This window comes from Littorina saxatilis, linkage group LG10 (genome assembly GCF_037325665.1).
Source record: "Littorina saxatilis isolate snail1 linkage group LG10, US_GU_Lsax_2.0, whole genome shotgun sequence".
NCBI lineage: Eukaryota > Metazoa > Mollusca > Gastropoda > Littorinimorpha > Littorinidae > Littorina > Littorina saxatilis.
Window position 1 is genome coordinate 28,057,870 of NC_090254.1, and position 17,500 is coordinate 28,075,369.

Consider the following 17,500-nt stretch of genomic DNA (forward strand, 5'->3'; position numbering starts at 1 on the left):
CGGATATGACGTCATCAAAGACATTTATCAAAAAAATGAAAAAAACGTATGGGGATATCAATCCCAGGAACTCTCATGTCAAATTTCATAAAGATCGGTCCAGTAGTTTGGTCTGAATCGCTCTACACGCACGCACGCACACACACACACACACACACATACACACACACATACACCACGACCCTCGTTTCGATTCCCCCTCGATGTTAAAATATTTAGTCAAAACTTGACTAAATATAAAAAGACGACGAAAAGGGAAAGCAAAGTTGTAAGGCTCGCAGCTTCTCCACAAGTGATCAAAAGCTGATTTGTGGCAACACAAACCGTATGCTAGCCCGTTTTCCGGTTCGCTTTGTAACAGTGGTCAGTGGTGTAGACCCAAATACACGACAAGAAAAATGTTCATTCAAAATGAACAGCGTCGATGCAATGTCCACCAAAGATTTATTTTGGGAAGTGTTAAAGGTTAGGGTCAAAAGTTAATGAATTGCATGTTGTGCTGGATATATAAATTGTTTATTTCAGTCAATGCTTGATTCATAAGTACATTTTTCAGCATGGTGCATCTACAGGAGGGTGCTCCAACAATGATGCATAGTGCCAACATTTAGCGCAAACTTTTCACAACAGTGCATTATTACCACAAAGCGCATACAGCGATTATATAGTAGCAAGTTGCACTAAACATTTGAACAAAATGCATTTTGTTCAAATGTTAACAGCACAGCACCAAGTTTTGCATAAGTGCACAACAGCACTGACCATTTCACAAAAGTGCACAACAGCTGTGACAATTTTACAAAAGTGCATTGACCATTTCAGGCAGATGGCTAACATGCAGATTTCTTTGAAAAGTAGGCATGTTCAAGATCGATGAAGTCATGAGCAATTGGGTTAGATGACAGAAAAGATTCAAAAACGTCAGATTCAGTTAGATGACAGAAAAGATTCAAAAACGTCAGATTCAGTGTTTTGGGCACTGTTGAACAGGAACATTCTCTCCTGTTCAACAAATGTGGGTTCAATTCAAAAGCAACATTGTCACAGATAGGCTAGTGTTACATTTCTGTAAAGTTTCAAAAACATCTTCCATGTTTTGGTTACTGTTGAACAGAGGCATATTTTCCTGTTCAAAAAAGTCTGACACAAATTGTCGTAGTTGTGGGTTAAGGTTCGATCTATACTGTCCTTCAAACGAGTCGTAGAACCGTCATTGTCACAGATAGTGTTACATTTCTGTTTTACATTCAAACGAGTCGTAGAAGTAGTAGTACATTTGCGTTTGGTTGTTTTTTCTTTTAGATTCCTGTCACTCATACTAGCAGTATTGATTGAGGTACATAAATCTGTTGATGTACAGGGATGACTTGTTTGTAATGAATCCTTGTTTCCTCCACATTGAGTTTGCATTGCAGTTGGACAGAAATGAACAGGTGTTAATTGATACACATTGATAATGGCTTTTGAGAAAATCAATCAATTCTGCAAAGGAATTAACTTGATGACATCAAAACTGCAGCGCCATTTGAAGAATGGTTACCATTTCTGTTTCTTTGATGGGAATCAAACAAATAAAAACATTGACTATCCAAGTTACCATGAATGGCAATAGTTGACTCCTGAAAAGTAGCAAGGATATAATTTGAGACGATAAACGCCTGATGCAATCCCTCCTCAAGGTCAGTCAACTCAAAACCTTCATCATTCGCAACATCAGTAGGCAACACAGCGGGATTCGTATGTCCAGAAATCATGTCGAAAAAATATTACATTTCAAAAGCATGTCCAACCACAGTTGTTGGCAAGTGTTCGTGTCCGAAGTAGCCTTCAGTGTGTGTATATGTATTCATGTGACAGAGAACGTGACCTCATTGTTCAATCCTCTCTCTCTCTCTTCTTTCTCATTCGAACGCACACACGCAAGAACGTAGCCTACGCACGCATGCACGCGCACGCACACACACACACACACACCCCGCTGACGCACACGGCAAACCACGCACACACACACTGACTGTCGGCAAGCATCTCTTTTTGTTTTCTTTACCTTTGTTTATTGTGTTTTCGATATTTGTGTTTATTTTTTTCTTGACTTATCTGTTTTATTTTAATGTTTGCTATCTACATCGTGTGATAAATGTTTCTTCTCAGTCTCCGAGTCAGTTTAGTTTCTGCACGCCGCTTTGGTACTCCTTCTTTTTCTAACTGGTGTATTGTGCGCGACTGATTTGCGGATTTATTTTTATTCCTTTCATATGCAGTTGAAGTGTTGTGGGTGTTATTGTCTGTATATGCTATGTTGCGTCTGTGTATGCCTGCAAGAATTTTGGGTGTAATGTGCCTGTGGTCTGCTCGCAGTCGAGCACAGAAAACATGGCGGCGCCCTGTGGCAAATTCGTGGAAAGTCTTTCCCGACCGCAGATACCAGCGTCGTCCGCGACGCTGGAATGATAGCTGTACAAATTATTCTACTGTTGATCACTGAGGTTGATGAATATATCAAATCATGTACTTTTAAGTACCACATGCCTTGATATATACACACACACACACACACACATACACACACGCGCGAGCACACACATACTTATGTTGAATTATGCACTTTTAAGTACCACATGCCTTGGCCAGAACCTTGAACCCCAAAAGGCGTGTGATTTGTATGGAATACAGTTAGTGGTCCTCCTTTTGTGGAATATTCCTTTGTATAAAGCGACCATTTTGCATGACTGATGCTTTTCTATTCTACCCGCCATGACAAATAAAACCAACCAGGCAGATGCGTTGTAGTGCAGATCTTTGTCATGAGGTCTTTTCATTGGAAAACCATTTGTACGACTGAAAAGGCAAGCCATTCCAAGACCATATTCAGCAAACAGATTGATTTTCAATGAGGGAGTGTCTTGTTAGAAAAGATAGGAGAACAAAACTGACCGTTTTGGACACAAATTTGATTGTTCTTTCCATTGACATGACAAACTTGCTGTTCTGAATTTTTGGACGATTTTAATATGGGGACCTTGCTTTTGTGAATTTGATTTTGGGGGTGTCTGTGTTGTATGTTCTACTGTACGGACACTACCTTGTGTAAAATCAATCTGGTTGCTAAATATGGTAGGGGAATGGATGTCCTTCCCAGAAATATAACTGGTTTTACAAAGGTCGTTTCTGGCGGTAGTACATATAAAAATCAGTGAGAATAATACAGAGATGATTAAAAAACTAATAAATATCGGAGGTGGTCGATTCTCTCAGCAATGAACAGTTAAATGCGTATTCAGTTACTAAAAAAACACGTTTGATATAAAAGAAATGAGCGTTTGCACGCACAGTTATTCAAATGTTAAACGCTCTGTATAGGTAATCTTAGCAGCCTGTAATTTCTCCACGTTTTTGTTTTCGTTGATTTCGTTTCCGTCATTATGTTTTCGCCAATTAGAGCGGTGAAGCTTTGCATGTTTTTGCCAGAGTATGTATATGAGTACCTATAAATTCGCACGGGAATCAGGACTCCAACGCAGAAAAAGTGGGATAAAAAAACCAACGTTCCCCTGTTTACATTTATGTAACTTTTGGCATAGTTAATTAGTAGGTTTTGGCTTCTCCTTGGAGCGGTTTCTTAATTACAGCACAGCGAATGTCCGTTTGACTTCTTAACCTCTCAAAAATGACGTCGTCAATACCATATTTTTTAAGTCAGGAAATACCTTCATCGATTGTTAGTAATGTTACAGTAGCTTTTTGTAGACTGGATTATGCCGTCATTTGTTTTGAGAAGCAGTCTTCAGGGCTGGATAATAGAGGAGGGGTCCAGAAATGAAGCAGGGGTCCAGGGGCGGTCCAGGGGCCGCCCAGGCCCCTTTAGGGGTAGAGGGGCGACGCCCTGTTGGGGGGTCCTGGCGGTAAGTACATTTGACATTTCAATGCTGATTTTTGGGTCTATCCTCGTGTCTGGAAACCAAATTGAAACAAAAATAACACACAAAAAGATGAGACGAGGTACATCAGGGAGCCGGGGGGGGGGGGGGTGCTTCCGGAGCCCACGACCCCCCCCCCTCCCCAGGTCCGGCCTTGGTCTTAGTGCACTACAAATCGTGACGATCATCTTTCTGGTATCTTCGCAAGCCTACGTGAATCAGATTTGAACTTGTATGATTTACGAGCTTACGCTCAACTTTACGCTTGGCCTAGTTACAATTTGTTTTGGCATAAGTCGTATGGCTTCACATGCATTGCATGACGATTATCTTTAGATTCTTTTGCAACCTGACTTGAATCAGAGTTGATCTTATGATTTACGAGCTTGAACACAGTACAATGTATAAACATTTGCAAAAGTTTGTTATGGAGACTCATATACACGGATAACAAATCATAAATTACTCAGACAAGGCGTTCGGAGGATCGCCACACACAGAAAAGTTGTTGTGGTACACTAACTTTCTGGGGGCGCAGACTTCAAAATGTGAAAGCGTGTTGTTTGAGACACGCACCTTTAACTGCCGTTCGTTTCATGACTCGCATTGTGTGTAAGATACTAACACTTTTTTTTCTGAACTCTGGAAACCCGACCCTTCCACCACTGCCCATTCTGCCCTGGCCTTCACATTATTGATAACCGCTTACGCATACATAACGTTTGCCTTTTTGCACTGAAGCTAGTTCACTTCAGTCAGCCACTCCTGTTGAAAGTGAATCCAAAGACGAAAAAATGTTAAGCAGGAACAATAAGAATACAAATGTCAAGACGCCACTCCGTGAATTTTCTTGTGAAGTTTGGACAAACAAACAAACAAATAAACAAACAAACATTGACTTAATCAATATGTATTGTATGTACACCGCATAGACATCAATCTGGAAGTACGTAAAACAACGAAGAATAAAGCACACACACACACACACAAACACACACAGACACAGACACACACTCAAAAGATTGCATTAGTTGCGCCCGAGTTCTCTAAATGTGTCGGTGGTAAAACTTGCAGATACCCCTCCACCATTTTTTGAGGCCGACATACTCACAGCTTTGTTAATTAATATACGAAAGGCAGGTAAAATACAGCGTCAATGAATCAGTACTTACCCCCCTTACCCCCCCCCCCCCCCCCCACGTCTCTTCCGCCCAAGTTTCACGAACCGGGTACTCGCACTACAAAAGAGAGTGGAAAATACATGACTAACAGTAACCTAGTCTTGGTGCGTAAAGGTCGTTCAAATTTTGTCCACGCCAGAATATCAGTAGAATGTTCTGCTTTCAACTTTTTACAATCATGATGTGGGCAATTCTTTGCATTCGGAAAAAAAGGAAAAGTGTGGTGGTCTGAGAGCACAATCGATGGCCAAGTTGGCAAGCGAACCCCCATAAAACATTCACCAAAGGAATGACTAAACACAGTGTCGTAGTGTCTTCTTTGTCATCGCTTAGGAACGTTGACAAAACATCCAAACGATTTTTAATTTTCATGAGGTTTCGGTGCAAAGGGAGAAATCGGTTCTAACAATAAACTACAACACTCCACCTTCCTATTTTGGACCGAACTGAAATTATTTGAACTGTTCAAGTGCACTTCTTCGTCAGCGCTGAAAATTATCCGAACGAAAATCCGTAGGTATAAAAAGGCAGGCAGAAGTCACACCCATATACTCTCCCTGCGTCTGTTTAATCGTGCAGGTGATTTTCCAGGCAGCAGAAATATCTTCTTCTTTCTTGTGGAGTTTGGTCTAGTTTGAATCAAGCAATGGCAAGGGCATCGTTTCCTTTGACATTTCTGCTGATGGTTGTCTGCGGTGTTACTGTGAACATCAAGACTACCGGTATGTAGATCTTGTGTTTGAAAAAGCTTTAAACATATCCTCAAGTATTTGAACAAACAAATTCCGGTTCAAAATCTAATTCATGCTATAGTCTTTTCTGTCGAGGTTGATCTCCACTTGCTCTTGGTTTCTTTGACTAAGTTATTGTATGTTTGGGCTGTTTTGTTGTTTGTTTGTTGCGTATTGTTTTTAACGTGTCTTTGTTTATTCCATTACATGTTTGAATTTTTGTGAGTGTGTTCTTTTTGTGTGCCTCTCTCTCCCCCCCTCCCCCCATCGATTTTTCTTTCATGGCTGCTAAGAGATCAGACTTGTTTCCTTTCTTTTTTTTAAGTCCTTCTGATTTTGTTTATATATATAATTCAATATATTGACACGGATATGAGTTTCATGTTTGTTTTATTAATGATGGATTTTTTCACAAATCTTTACCCCTTTACCTTCTACTTAAGAACAAGGTGATACTATTCACAAGATCAGATCTTTTAGTCTTACGGAATTAAAATGCTAACATGCCTAACAAGTTGTTTGAAAAAAAAGTCACATAGAAATGAAAAACAAAGAAATATGCAAGTAATTTACCTTCGTTCAATGCACAAATGCACGTTTTCGTGATTTTTTTTCTTAGTGTTGATAAAATAGACTAGAATTTTGTATTGATTTTTTAATGTATTTAAGAACAATCTTTCTTTATAAGGTGTGTGACTATGCGTGACAGAAAAAAAGAATGAAAGAAAGAAAGAAGGAAAGAACGGAACAGAACAGAAAACAAGTCGCGTAAGGCGAAATTACAACATTTTAGTCAAGCAAGAGCGTATACTCGTAGCATCGTCAGTCCACCGCTCGATGCAAAGGCAGTGAAATTGACAAGAAGAGCGGGGTAGTAGTTGCGCTGAGAAGGATAGCACGCTTTTCTTTATCCTATTCTTTTTAACTTTCTGAGCGTGTTTTTAATCCAAACATATCACATCTATATGTTTATGGAATCAGGAACCCACAAGGAATAAGATGAAATTGTTTTTAAATCGATTTCGGAAAATTGTATTTTAATAATAATTTTTATTTGTTTAATTTTGAGAGCTTGTTTTTAATCCGAATATAACATATTTATATGTTTTTGGAATCAGAAAATGATGGAGAATAAGATGAACGTAAATTTGGATTGTTTAGAAAACAAATTTTTTTTTTACAATTTTCAGATTTTTAATGACCAAAGTCATTACTTAATTTTTAAGCCACCAAGCTGAAATGCAATACCGAAGTCCGGGCTTCGTCGAAGATTGCTTGGCCAAAATTTCAATCAATTTGTTTAAAAAAATGAGGGTGTGACAGTGCCGCCTCAACTTTTACAAAAAGCCGGATATGACGTCATCAAAGGTATTTATCGAAAAAAAGAAGAAATGTCCGGGGATATCATTCCCAGGAACTCTCATGTCAAATTTCATAAAGATCGGTCCAGTAGTTTGGTCTGAATCGCTCTACACACACACACGCACAGACAGACAGACACACACACACACACATACACCACGACCCTCGTCTCGATTCCCCCTCTACGTAAAACATTTAGTCAAAACTTGACTAAATGTAAAAAAGGAAAGAAAGAAAAACAAAAAAGAGGCAGATTAAGAAAAAAACAACACCAGAAAATAACAGAAAGGAAGAGGGCTGCCGTACAATAGGTTCCCCTTTCTGAAATAAAAGCTATAGGTTGTCGGTTATAAAATCTGTTCAAATATCCCAGAACTCCTCTTCATCGTCATTATGGTTACTGTCGTAGTCGTAGTCTTCTTCTACAACAAAAACAAAACTCCTACCAAGTACTGCTATCATTATCACGGTTAAAAGTTTCTTACGTTTGAATGAAATTACACGGGAATGAATGCTTTAGTTGGAGTAAGAAGGTTTTTGCAATACATGTAGTTCCTGGTGGCATAGTTTAATGAGATACGATACCGATACATGCACAGCCTAGCGGTGACAGTGCAAGATTAAGAAACTATCCCCTGCTATTATGAAAAAGTCACCGAGCCAAACTCCATTCTGGAAACTCTAATTGTCATTTCTCCGAGACACACACATAAGAAGTGACTGAATTGTTTAGTGATGCCACTGTTTAAATTGTAGTGTCTCGTCGAATTTTGTTTCGCTTTTGACGTCAGACATTTCACTTTGAAAGTGAGTGTACAACAAAACGTCTGGGTTTGATTATTTTGATGTCGTAACTCCTTAATTCAAATGAAGTCTTTCCTTGTTCACAGCCGCAGCTAAAATCACAGACTGCAGCAATAAGAAGTACATTGACGGAGTGGATGACGTCACAGTCACGTGCGAACCTTCAATCGCCTCAGCAACAATAGAGTGGGTTCTGTCTCCCACGGGAGGCCCTGAGTCAACTCTTGCAACCTGCAACGGAGTGACCAATTGCGCAAATAACGGAAGAGCAAAGTTCACCAACGACGGAACAAGAAGCATCTTGACCTACAGCAAAGTAACAAAGGCAGAGGGCGGCACCATCAAGTGCAAGGAAGGAAGTGAGGTTGTCGAATGCACTGTCGAAGTTATATGTGAGTACAATACAATAAAGGCTATTATCGCATTTTTAATGAGCACATGACAAAAACATATATTGTCATTGGTCAGCTAGGAACTGTATATCAAGTGATATCGCGAAGGAAGTTTAAATGCACTGTTAAAGTTATATGTGAGTACAAAACAATATAGGCTAATAAGGATAAAGATTAGGATACGATTTCATATAGTCCTGTGAGGTTACCCTCATCGAAATTCGTGGTTAAAGGTTAGAGTGGAACTCCTCTTCTAAGACCTTAAAAAAACGAGATATAATCCGGTCTTAAAAAAAGAGAGAGTCTGAACACTGGGGTGAATTACTTTACATAAGGTTATGAATGGAAAGTAGGAAACAGCAGTGTCTTAAAAGAAAGAGAATCTTAAAATGAGGGTTAAGTACGAGAAAGCAGAGTCTTAAAAGGGTAAAGCCTTAATGTGTGTGTGTGTGTGTGTGTGTGTGTGTGTGTGTGTGTGTGTGTGTGTGTGTGTGTGTGTATGTGTGTGCCTGCGTGCGTGTGTGCGTGCGTGCGTGTGTGCGTGCCAGCGTGTGTGTGTGTGTGTGTGTGTATGTGTGTGTGTGTTTGTGCGTGCGTGCGTGCGTGCGTGTGTGTGTGTGTTCTTAAAAGGGGATCTATCACTGTACCTGTGCATTTTCATGAAAATGGTTTCTTTGCAGACGTGAAAGCGTCATGTGGGGAGAAAGAAGAAGACAGCGCCTTCACCGTGACCTGCGACACTTCCCCTGAAACCCAAAGCTCTGTCAAGATAGAAAGGTCTCAGTCCAATACCAATGAAGAAGTTAATTGCACTGCCGCGGGTAGCTGTTACGCCTCCGGGATCAATGACGTAACGGTTGAGCGGACGGATGAGAAAATGACTTACAAGATCAAGCACGTTACCAGAGCGATGCATGGCGACAGAATGACCTGTACGTTTACGTACAATGGACAGGACGAAAAAGACAGCTGCCCCGTCAAAGTCTACCGTAAGTGCTTAACGATAGCAACAACAATTGCATTAGCAATACCTATGTCAATAACAATTGTAAAAAAAACCTCTTATCATCCATTAAATTGTGTACATAAAAGCAGTAAATTGTCTACCACATGTTTTGCCCATTTGCAGGTTCTTCTTTCTTGAATTTCATTATTTCATTTCTTATTTCATTAGACGTTCTTAAATTTCTGATTTTTCTTTTTCTTCTTCTCACTTTTATGTAGCTTTTCTTGTAAAAAAAATCACAATGTGAACTTACTTGAGTTTTATCAACTTGAATCAAAATAAATGTTGTTTCTTTTGACCCCAATTTCCCAGACGCGGCCAACATTACGAACTGTCAGTTAGCCATCAACAGCAACGAATGGAAAGGAACCCTGAGCTGCGACTTCTCTCAGTGGTGGGCGGGGTCCGGAGAATACGAGTACGCGATAACAAGGACCGGTGGGGTAAGTACACTTTGCAAAGAAAGAAAGGAAGAAAGGAAGAAAGGAAGAAAGTAAGAAAGGAAGAAAGGGAGAAAGGAAGAAAGGAAGAAAGGAAGAAAGAAAGAAAGAAAGAAAGGAAGAAAGTAAGAAAGGAAGAAAGGAAGAAAGAAAGGAAGGAAGGAAGGAAGGAAGGAAGCAGACAAAAAGAAAGAAATTTAAATGATAAGCTTACCATCACGAAGAACAACTGGCCGAAATATTGATTATACATATATTAACGTACCTAACCTGGTAACTGGCATGGTGTGTTTTCTTTTTATTTTAAAAGAGAGAAAGAAAGAAGAAGAAAAAGAAAGAAAGAAAGAAAGAAAGAAAGAAAGAACGGAAAAAAGAAATAAAGTAAGAAAGAAAGAAAGACAGAAAGAAAGTAGAAAGAAAGAATGTAAGAAAAGAAGAAAAAAAGAAAGGAAAAAAAGAAAGAAAGAAAGAAAAGAAAGAAAGTAGAAAGAAAGAAGAACAGAGGAAAAGGGAAGCAAGTTGAGAAGGAAGTAAGATAGAAAAGTGGATGTACCGTAAAGTACCGAGTATAAGCCCATGACATTGTAAACGCCCATCCCCCACCTTGGAGCAAAATCTGTGCAAAAGGGGAAGTACCGAGTAAACGCCCACCCCCCACTTTTGCATGGCTAATAAAAACCCACAAAAAATGGAGAACAGGGAGAGAAAAAAGGAATGCCGAAGAATGTCGTGTCAGAGTTGCTTCCTCTTGCTTTTGGCGCTTCTTTCCAAGAAAATGCAGAAGCGAAAATCTTACTCAGTAGAATTCAAGTTGACTGCTCTGGAGCACCTTAACAGACACGGGAATGTCAGTGCCACGGCCGAAGAGTTTGGTGTGGACAGAAAACAAATTAGGATGTGGCGAGCAAACAGAGATACATGTCCTTCTGCAGCATGAAACTGGCAGAGAAAAGCGAAAGTTGAAACTGACTGCGCCACCCTGGTCGGACTGTGAAGTCGGAGGAGTTGGAGGTGATACTTTTTGAGTTTCTACAAGAAGAAAGAAGCGAAGGGCGAGTTGTTAGAAAAAAAGACTTGCAGAGAAAAGCGCGACAGTTAGGGGCGGGTCTGAAACTTCGAGACTTTGATGCGTGAAACATGTGGCTACAAAGGTGGAAAAAACGGCACCATGTATCCATCCGCCTCTGTACGTCCAGTAACCAGAAGGTGCAGGCAGATTTTGAGGATTTCAGGGTTTTCAAGTTGTTTTTGAATAAAAGCCGTTGTTGTTGAATAGACATGCTTTCAATGTGTGAATTTACGAGTGATGGTGTGTTAGCCTTACGTATGTCTGTCTGCGAGTTTAACAATTTTATAATACACAAAATATCTTCATGTTGCTTCACATTTGCTTTAGTTTGAACAAACATAACACTTTACATACCAGATGGTATCATTATATGAATCATGTTTCCATTGCAATGAAGAATATGTTCGTGCATAGGGTCAAGTGCCGAGTATAAGCCCACCCCCTACTTTCGTGCAGAGGGGGTGGGCTTATACTCGGTACTTTACGGTATTGGTAGGCTCGGGAGGCTACGATTGTGATATCAACCAGGGCAGGTGCAGTAAGTACGGTTTGGTTTCCTTAATGAAAGAAAGAAACCAAAAAAGAAAGAAAGAAAGAAAGAAATGAAAGAAAGAAAGGAGGGAGAAAAACAAGAAAGAAGAAAAGAAAGTAGGTCAGGAAGGAAGAGAGGAAAGAGGATGGATGGGCGCAAGCATGAGATAACCAGAGCGGGTGGAGTAAGTACTCTTTGCTTTCCTTTGTTAAAGAGAGAAAGAAAGAAAGAATGAAAGAGAGAAGGAAAGAAGAAAAAAAAAAGACGGAAAGAAAGACGAAAAGAAAGACGAAAAGAAAGAAAGAAAGAAAAGAAAGAAAGAAAGAAAGAAAGAAAGACAGAAAGAAAGAAAGAAAGAAAAAGAAAAAGAAAGAAAAAGAAAACAAGTCGCGTAAGGCGAAAATACAACATTTAGTCAAGTAGCTGTCGAACTCACAGAATGAAACTGAACGCAATGACCGTATACTCGTAGCATCGTCAGTCCACCGCTCATGCTCATGGCAAAGGCAGTGAAATTGACAAGAAGAGCGGTTTAGTAGTTGCGCTGAGAAGGATAGCACGCTTTTTATATTTAGTCAAGTTTTGACTAAATATTTTAACATCGAGGGGGAATCGAAACGAGGGTCGTGGTGTATGTGCGTGTGTGTGTGTGTGTGTGTGTGTGTGTGTGTGTGTGTGTGTCTGTGTGTGTGTGTGTGTGTGTGTGTGTGTGTGTGTGTAGAGCGATTCAGACTAAACTACTGGACCGATCTTTATGAAATTTGACATGAGAGTTCCTGGGTATGATATCCCCGAACGTTTTTTCCATTTTTTTGATAAATGTCTTTGATGACGTCATATCCGGCTTTTCGTGAAAGTTGAGGTGGCACTGTCACGCCCTCATTTTTCAACCAAATTGCTTGAAATTTTGGTCAAGTACTCTTCGACAAAGCCCGGGGTTCGGTATTGCATTTCAGCTTGATGGCTTAAAAATTAATTAATGACTTTGGTCATTAAAAATCTGAAAACTGTAAAAAAAAATAAAAATTTATAAAACGATCCAAATTTACGTTTATCTTATTCTCCATTATTTGCTGATTCCAAAAACATATAAATATGTTATATTTGGATTAAAAACAAGCTCTGAAAATTAAATATATAAAAATTATTATCAAAATTCTTTTTTCGAAATCAATTTAAAAACACTTTCATCTTATTCCTTGTCGGTTCCTGATTCCAAAAATATATAGATATGATATGTTTGGATTAAAAACACGCTCAGAAAGTTAAAACGAAGAGAGGTACAGAAAAGCGTGCTATCCTTCTCAGCGCAACGAATACCCCGCTCTTCTTGTCAATTCCACGTGCACTGCCTTTGCCACGGGCGGTGGAGTGACGATGCTACGAGTATACGGTCAGTCTTGGTTTAAACATAAGTTTATTTTAACAAGGGTTACAATCATGACATGTATACAAAGTTCACAGAAACAGCAACAAGCTAGAAGCTTATAGTGGTGTTCCTGCATGACAGTACAACATAAGGCGGTAACGGGTGAAAAATTTGTCTCAATAAACCAAATCTATTAATAACGTAATGAACGTTGCATAATGATTATAAAGAAAGACAGTAAAGGAAGGAAGGAGGGAAAGAAGATGAATAAAAGAAGAGGGATGGGTAGGAGATGTGCAGAAGTTAAAGTTGTTGTCCGGTTTGTAGAGCATTTATTCTGACTTGCCCAAAGCGGCCAGAACGTTCAATGAACGAGTGTACGGTGGAAAAAATTTTCCTGTTCAAATCTAAAGAATACTGTCTGTCTCCGTTTAAAAGGTGGGGGAGGTGAATTGTGTGATTAGGGAGGGTATGTATAGTTTCTTGACGTGCTTCGCGATAATTTGGACAATCGAATATGAAGTGTTGTACGGATTCGGACGGGAATCCACAGTCACAAGATGCATCTGTAGCAACGTGACGTCTCACTAGATCGTTATTGAGATCACTTATATATAACCTGAGCTTACAGTGAATTATTTGTGACATGCGATCTCCAGAATAAAAATAACACGGCGGACTTAAATCGTTTTTTGACAAAAAGTGCTTAAATTCACTTAGGGAATCACTAAGTTTTATATAGTCAGGTAAAGAATTCCAGAGTTGTGTAGTAGATGGGAGAAATGAGTTTCTATATAATTCAGTTTTAAACGATGGAACTTTCCTGTCTAGAGGTCTGCGCCGGTGATATGGGTTATTAGTTGATATCAATGGTGGCAATATCGCTAATAAGTAGTTTGGCACCTTGCGGTGAACGATCTTGTGAAATAATATCAATTTATGACGTTTTCGCCTCTCTAGTAATGAAATAAAGCCTGACTCATCGTACAATTTTTGATGGCTTGTACCGCGGACTGCTCCAACAATTGTTCGAATTGCATCTAAGTGAATACAGTGGTCGCCGCTTAATAAAACCACTTCTGGACCGACGAAAAATGGCTTTAATAAGCGGCGGATTTATTAACCGGCGGTCCAGGAATAGGTCATTTTCGAAAGAAAAAAAAATCTCTTTTGTTTACGTCACTCAGTCACTTTCTTTCGTCATTTACATTTGTTTGAATCTAAACAAAACTTCATGAAGGATGTTGAACTTTTGTTTTAATTATGTACAAGTCATGTACGTGTACTTTGATCACTTCAGTACATCAATAATTTCACTGTCACCGTCACGAACCATTACTCGTCAGAGAAGAACGATTTTATGAGTGTTTGTTTGTTGGTCGTCTTCCACATCAGAACAAGATAATGTGAGTTTTAGTCACAAACTACGTGATTTCTCTGAGAAAACTGGCTTTAATAAGCGGCGGGTTGGTTTTATTAACCGGCTTTTTCTAATACATAAGATATAGTGATAAATCCGGACCGTCTGAAATCGGCTTTTATAAGCGGCTGGCTCTATTAACCGCGGTTTTATTAAGCGGCGTCCACTGTACTTTCGAGCTCGGTGGCTAACTCCTTTGGGCAGTTGTCCCAGAGAACATCAGCATAATCAAAATGTGGCAATATGAAGGATTTATACATTGTTTCTAAAGCTTTTCTGCCTAGTCTATATTTATAAGATCGTAAGCAAGCTACTAGCGTACGGCATTTTGCTATAACAGATTTAATATGTAACTCCCACTTACCGTTATTCTGAATAATAATACCAAGATGTTTATGACTTTCAGTTTCTTGTAAAATTGTGCCACCGAAGTTTAAAGGGATGTAATCTGGATTTCTTTTCCTGCTTATATTCAGAAGTTTTGTTTTACTTTGATTAAATTTAACTTTCCACTGTCTAGCCCGCTGGTCGATTTTTTTTATCAAGATCTGAGTTAAAAATTTCTGTTCGCATCTGAGCATTTTCCAGGCTTAAATACATACTTGTATCGTCGGCAAACAGTTTAATAATGGATTCAACGTTGTCAACTATGTCGTTAATGTAAACCAGAAAAAGGAGAGGTCCTAGAATAGAGCCTTGTGGAACGCCTGTTTGCACAGGTAAGTAGCTAGACATACTTCCTTTAAGCACCACTGCTTGTGTTCGATCAGTTAAATAGTTTTGCAACCAATTAAACATCTGACCTCGAATCCCTAGTGCAAATAACTTTCTCAGAAGACCTTTGTGCCAGACTCTGTCAAATGCTTTGGAAATGTCGAAAAAGATTGCCTGGACAGTAATGCTGTCGTCGAGTGACTTGCAAAAGTCGTTATATAGGCATGTTAACTGGTACACAGTGGAGTCACCGGGAATAAAACCAGACTGGGAAGGTGTGATTATGTTATTCGATACAAAATAATCAAACACATGTTTCTGAACACATTTTTCAAGAACTTTACCTACGCAGCTTAGGAGTGAGATGGGACGATAATTTGAACAGTCTCCTTTATCCCCCTTTTTATATATCGGTGTTATGTGTGCTGTTTTCCATATGCTTGGAAATACACCCTCATTTAATGATCTTGTAAATAAAATAGATATAGGTTCTGCTATTATAGGTAAACTTGCAATAAGAATCAGGAACCGACAAGAAATAAGATGAAAGTGTTTTTAAATTGATTTGGACAATTTAATTTTGATAATAATTTGTATATATTTAATTTTCAGAGCTTGTTTTTAATCTGAATATAACATATTTATATGTTTTTGGAATCAGCAAATGATGGAGAATAAGATAAACGTAAATTTGGATCGTTTGATAAATTTTTATTTTTTTTACAATTTTCAGATTTTTAATGACTTCATACCCAGGAACTCACATGTAAAATTTCATAAAGATCGGTCCAGTAGTTTAGTCTGAATCGCTCTACACACACACACAGACACACACACACACACACGCACACACACACGCACGCACATACACCACGACCCTCGTTTCGATTCCCCCTCGATGTTAAAATATTTAGTCAAAACTTGACTAAATATAAAAAGAAGACACTAGTAGGCAGTACCACTAGTAGCAGTGTTTAAATGTCGAAGCTGCTTTTTCCATTTTTACCCAAGAGACCGACTGTATATTGTGTTATTGTATTTGTCAGACTTGATTGTACCAAGTCCCTGCACATGTTGTAATGCGCTTAGAGCCAAATATTTTTGTTTTTTGTAAGGGATAGGCGCAATATAAATACACTTTATTATTATTATTACAACGCAACGACCATTCTCTGTGGCAGGGCAACGCTATTGTAGCTCGCAGCCCGGTGCCAGCAGGGGAACTGGTGAGCTACACTGACAACGGCAAGGCCTTCAAACGAGGGAGGCTGAGCAAGACCTTTGACCTGCCAGCGGACGGAAGCAACACATACATCCTCACACTCTACCCTGGCGGGGAGGAAGGAGGCCAAACCTCGCCTTCTGGGGGGGTTACAATTAGTACGTTTTGTAGATAATAATGGTGAGGAGGAGGAGGAGGAGAAGGATGGCCGGATGATGATGATGATGATGATGCTGATGCTGATTGTGATAATGAAAAGGAAGAGGAGGAGGAGGATGAAGAGGATGAGGATGGCCTGTTAATGATGGTGATGATGATGCTACTGCTGAGGAGGAGGAGAATGGCCGGATGATGATGATGATGATGATGATGATGATGATGATGATGATGATGATGATGATGATGATGATGATGATGATGATGATGATGATGATTGATAAATTGACTGATTGATTGATGATGATGATGATGATGATGATGATGATGATGATGACGATGATGATAATGATGATGAGGAGGAGGAGGAAGAGGAAGAAGAGGAGGTGGAAGAGAATGTCCGGTTGATACTCATGATGATGATGAGGAGGAGGAGGTGGAGGAGGAAAATAGCCAGTTGATGATGATGATGATGATGATGATGACGACATTGATGATGATGATGAGGAGGAGGAGGAGAAGAAGGAGGAGGGAAATAGCCGGTTGATGATGATGATGATGATGATGATGATGATGATGATATTCTTGATGATGATGATGATGATGATGATGATGATGATGATGATGATGAGGAGGAGGAGGAGGAGGAGGAGGAGGAGGAGGAGGAAAATAGCCAGTTGATAATGATGATGATGTTGATGATGATGATGGGGATGATGATGATAAAGAGGAGGAGGGGGGGAGGAGGAGGAGGAGGAGAAGAATATGACAAGATAATGAAGAGGAGGAGAGATATATTGACAAGAAGGATAGGTAACTGAGTGATGGCAATGACGACGATGATGATGACGACGACGAAAATGATGATGTTCATCAACATTTTTAATACAAATACTCTTGCTCCAATTTCCACAGAAACTCCCAGCACACCCACACTGACCTGTGCATCAAAGGTCTCTGCTGCAAATGTGACAGTGACTACCTGCTCGTGTGAGATTGCAGACATTGGCAAGCCGGAGGGCAGACTTGCCTTCAAGGTCGGGACCACCGTCGTTCACAGGGGGATTTACGGCGACAAGAAAGTGGACTTTCCCACCGCCACTTACACTTGCGGGGGGATGGGAACAGTCCAGACGACCTGCTATGTTGACTGGGTGGAGACGAAGGACGCTCCTGGGGCCGCCA

General features: G+C 39.7%; 1 protein-coding gene across 1 annotated transcript in view; it reads left to right on the plus strand.

Moving 5' to 3' along the window:
• Positions 1-5,637: 5,637 nt before the first annotated feature.
• The window catches only part of LOC138978542 (uncharacterized), a 16,529-nt gene continuing 4,666 nt past the window's right edge, over positions 5,638-17,500 (plus strand). Inside the window, exons 1-6 of the mRNA XM_070351287.1 lie at positions 5,638-5,820; positions 8,082-8,387; positions 9,068-9,376; positions 9,706-9,836; positions 16,119-16,317; positions 17,231-17,500. The exon at positions 17,231-17,500 is cut by the window's right edge and continues 12 nt beyond it. Coding sequence (XP_070207388.1) covers positions 5,745-5,820; positions 8,082-8,387; positions 9,068-9,376; positions 9,706-9,836; positions 16,119-16,317; positions 17,231-17,500 — 1,291 coding nt within the window. The 5' untranslated portion in view covers positions 5,638-5,744. The remainder of the gene's footprint in view (positions 5,821-8,081; positions 8,388-9,067; positions 9,377-9,705; positions 9,837-16,118; positions 16,318-17,230) is intronic.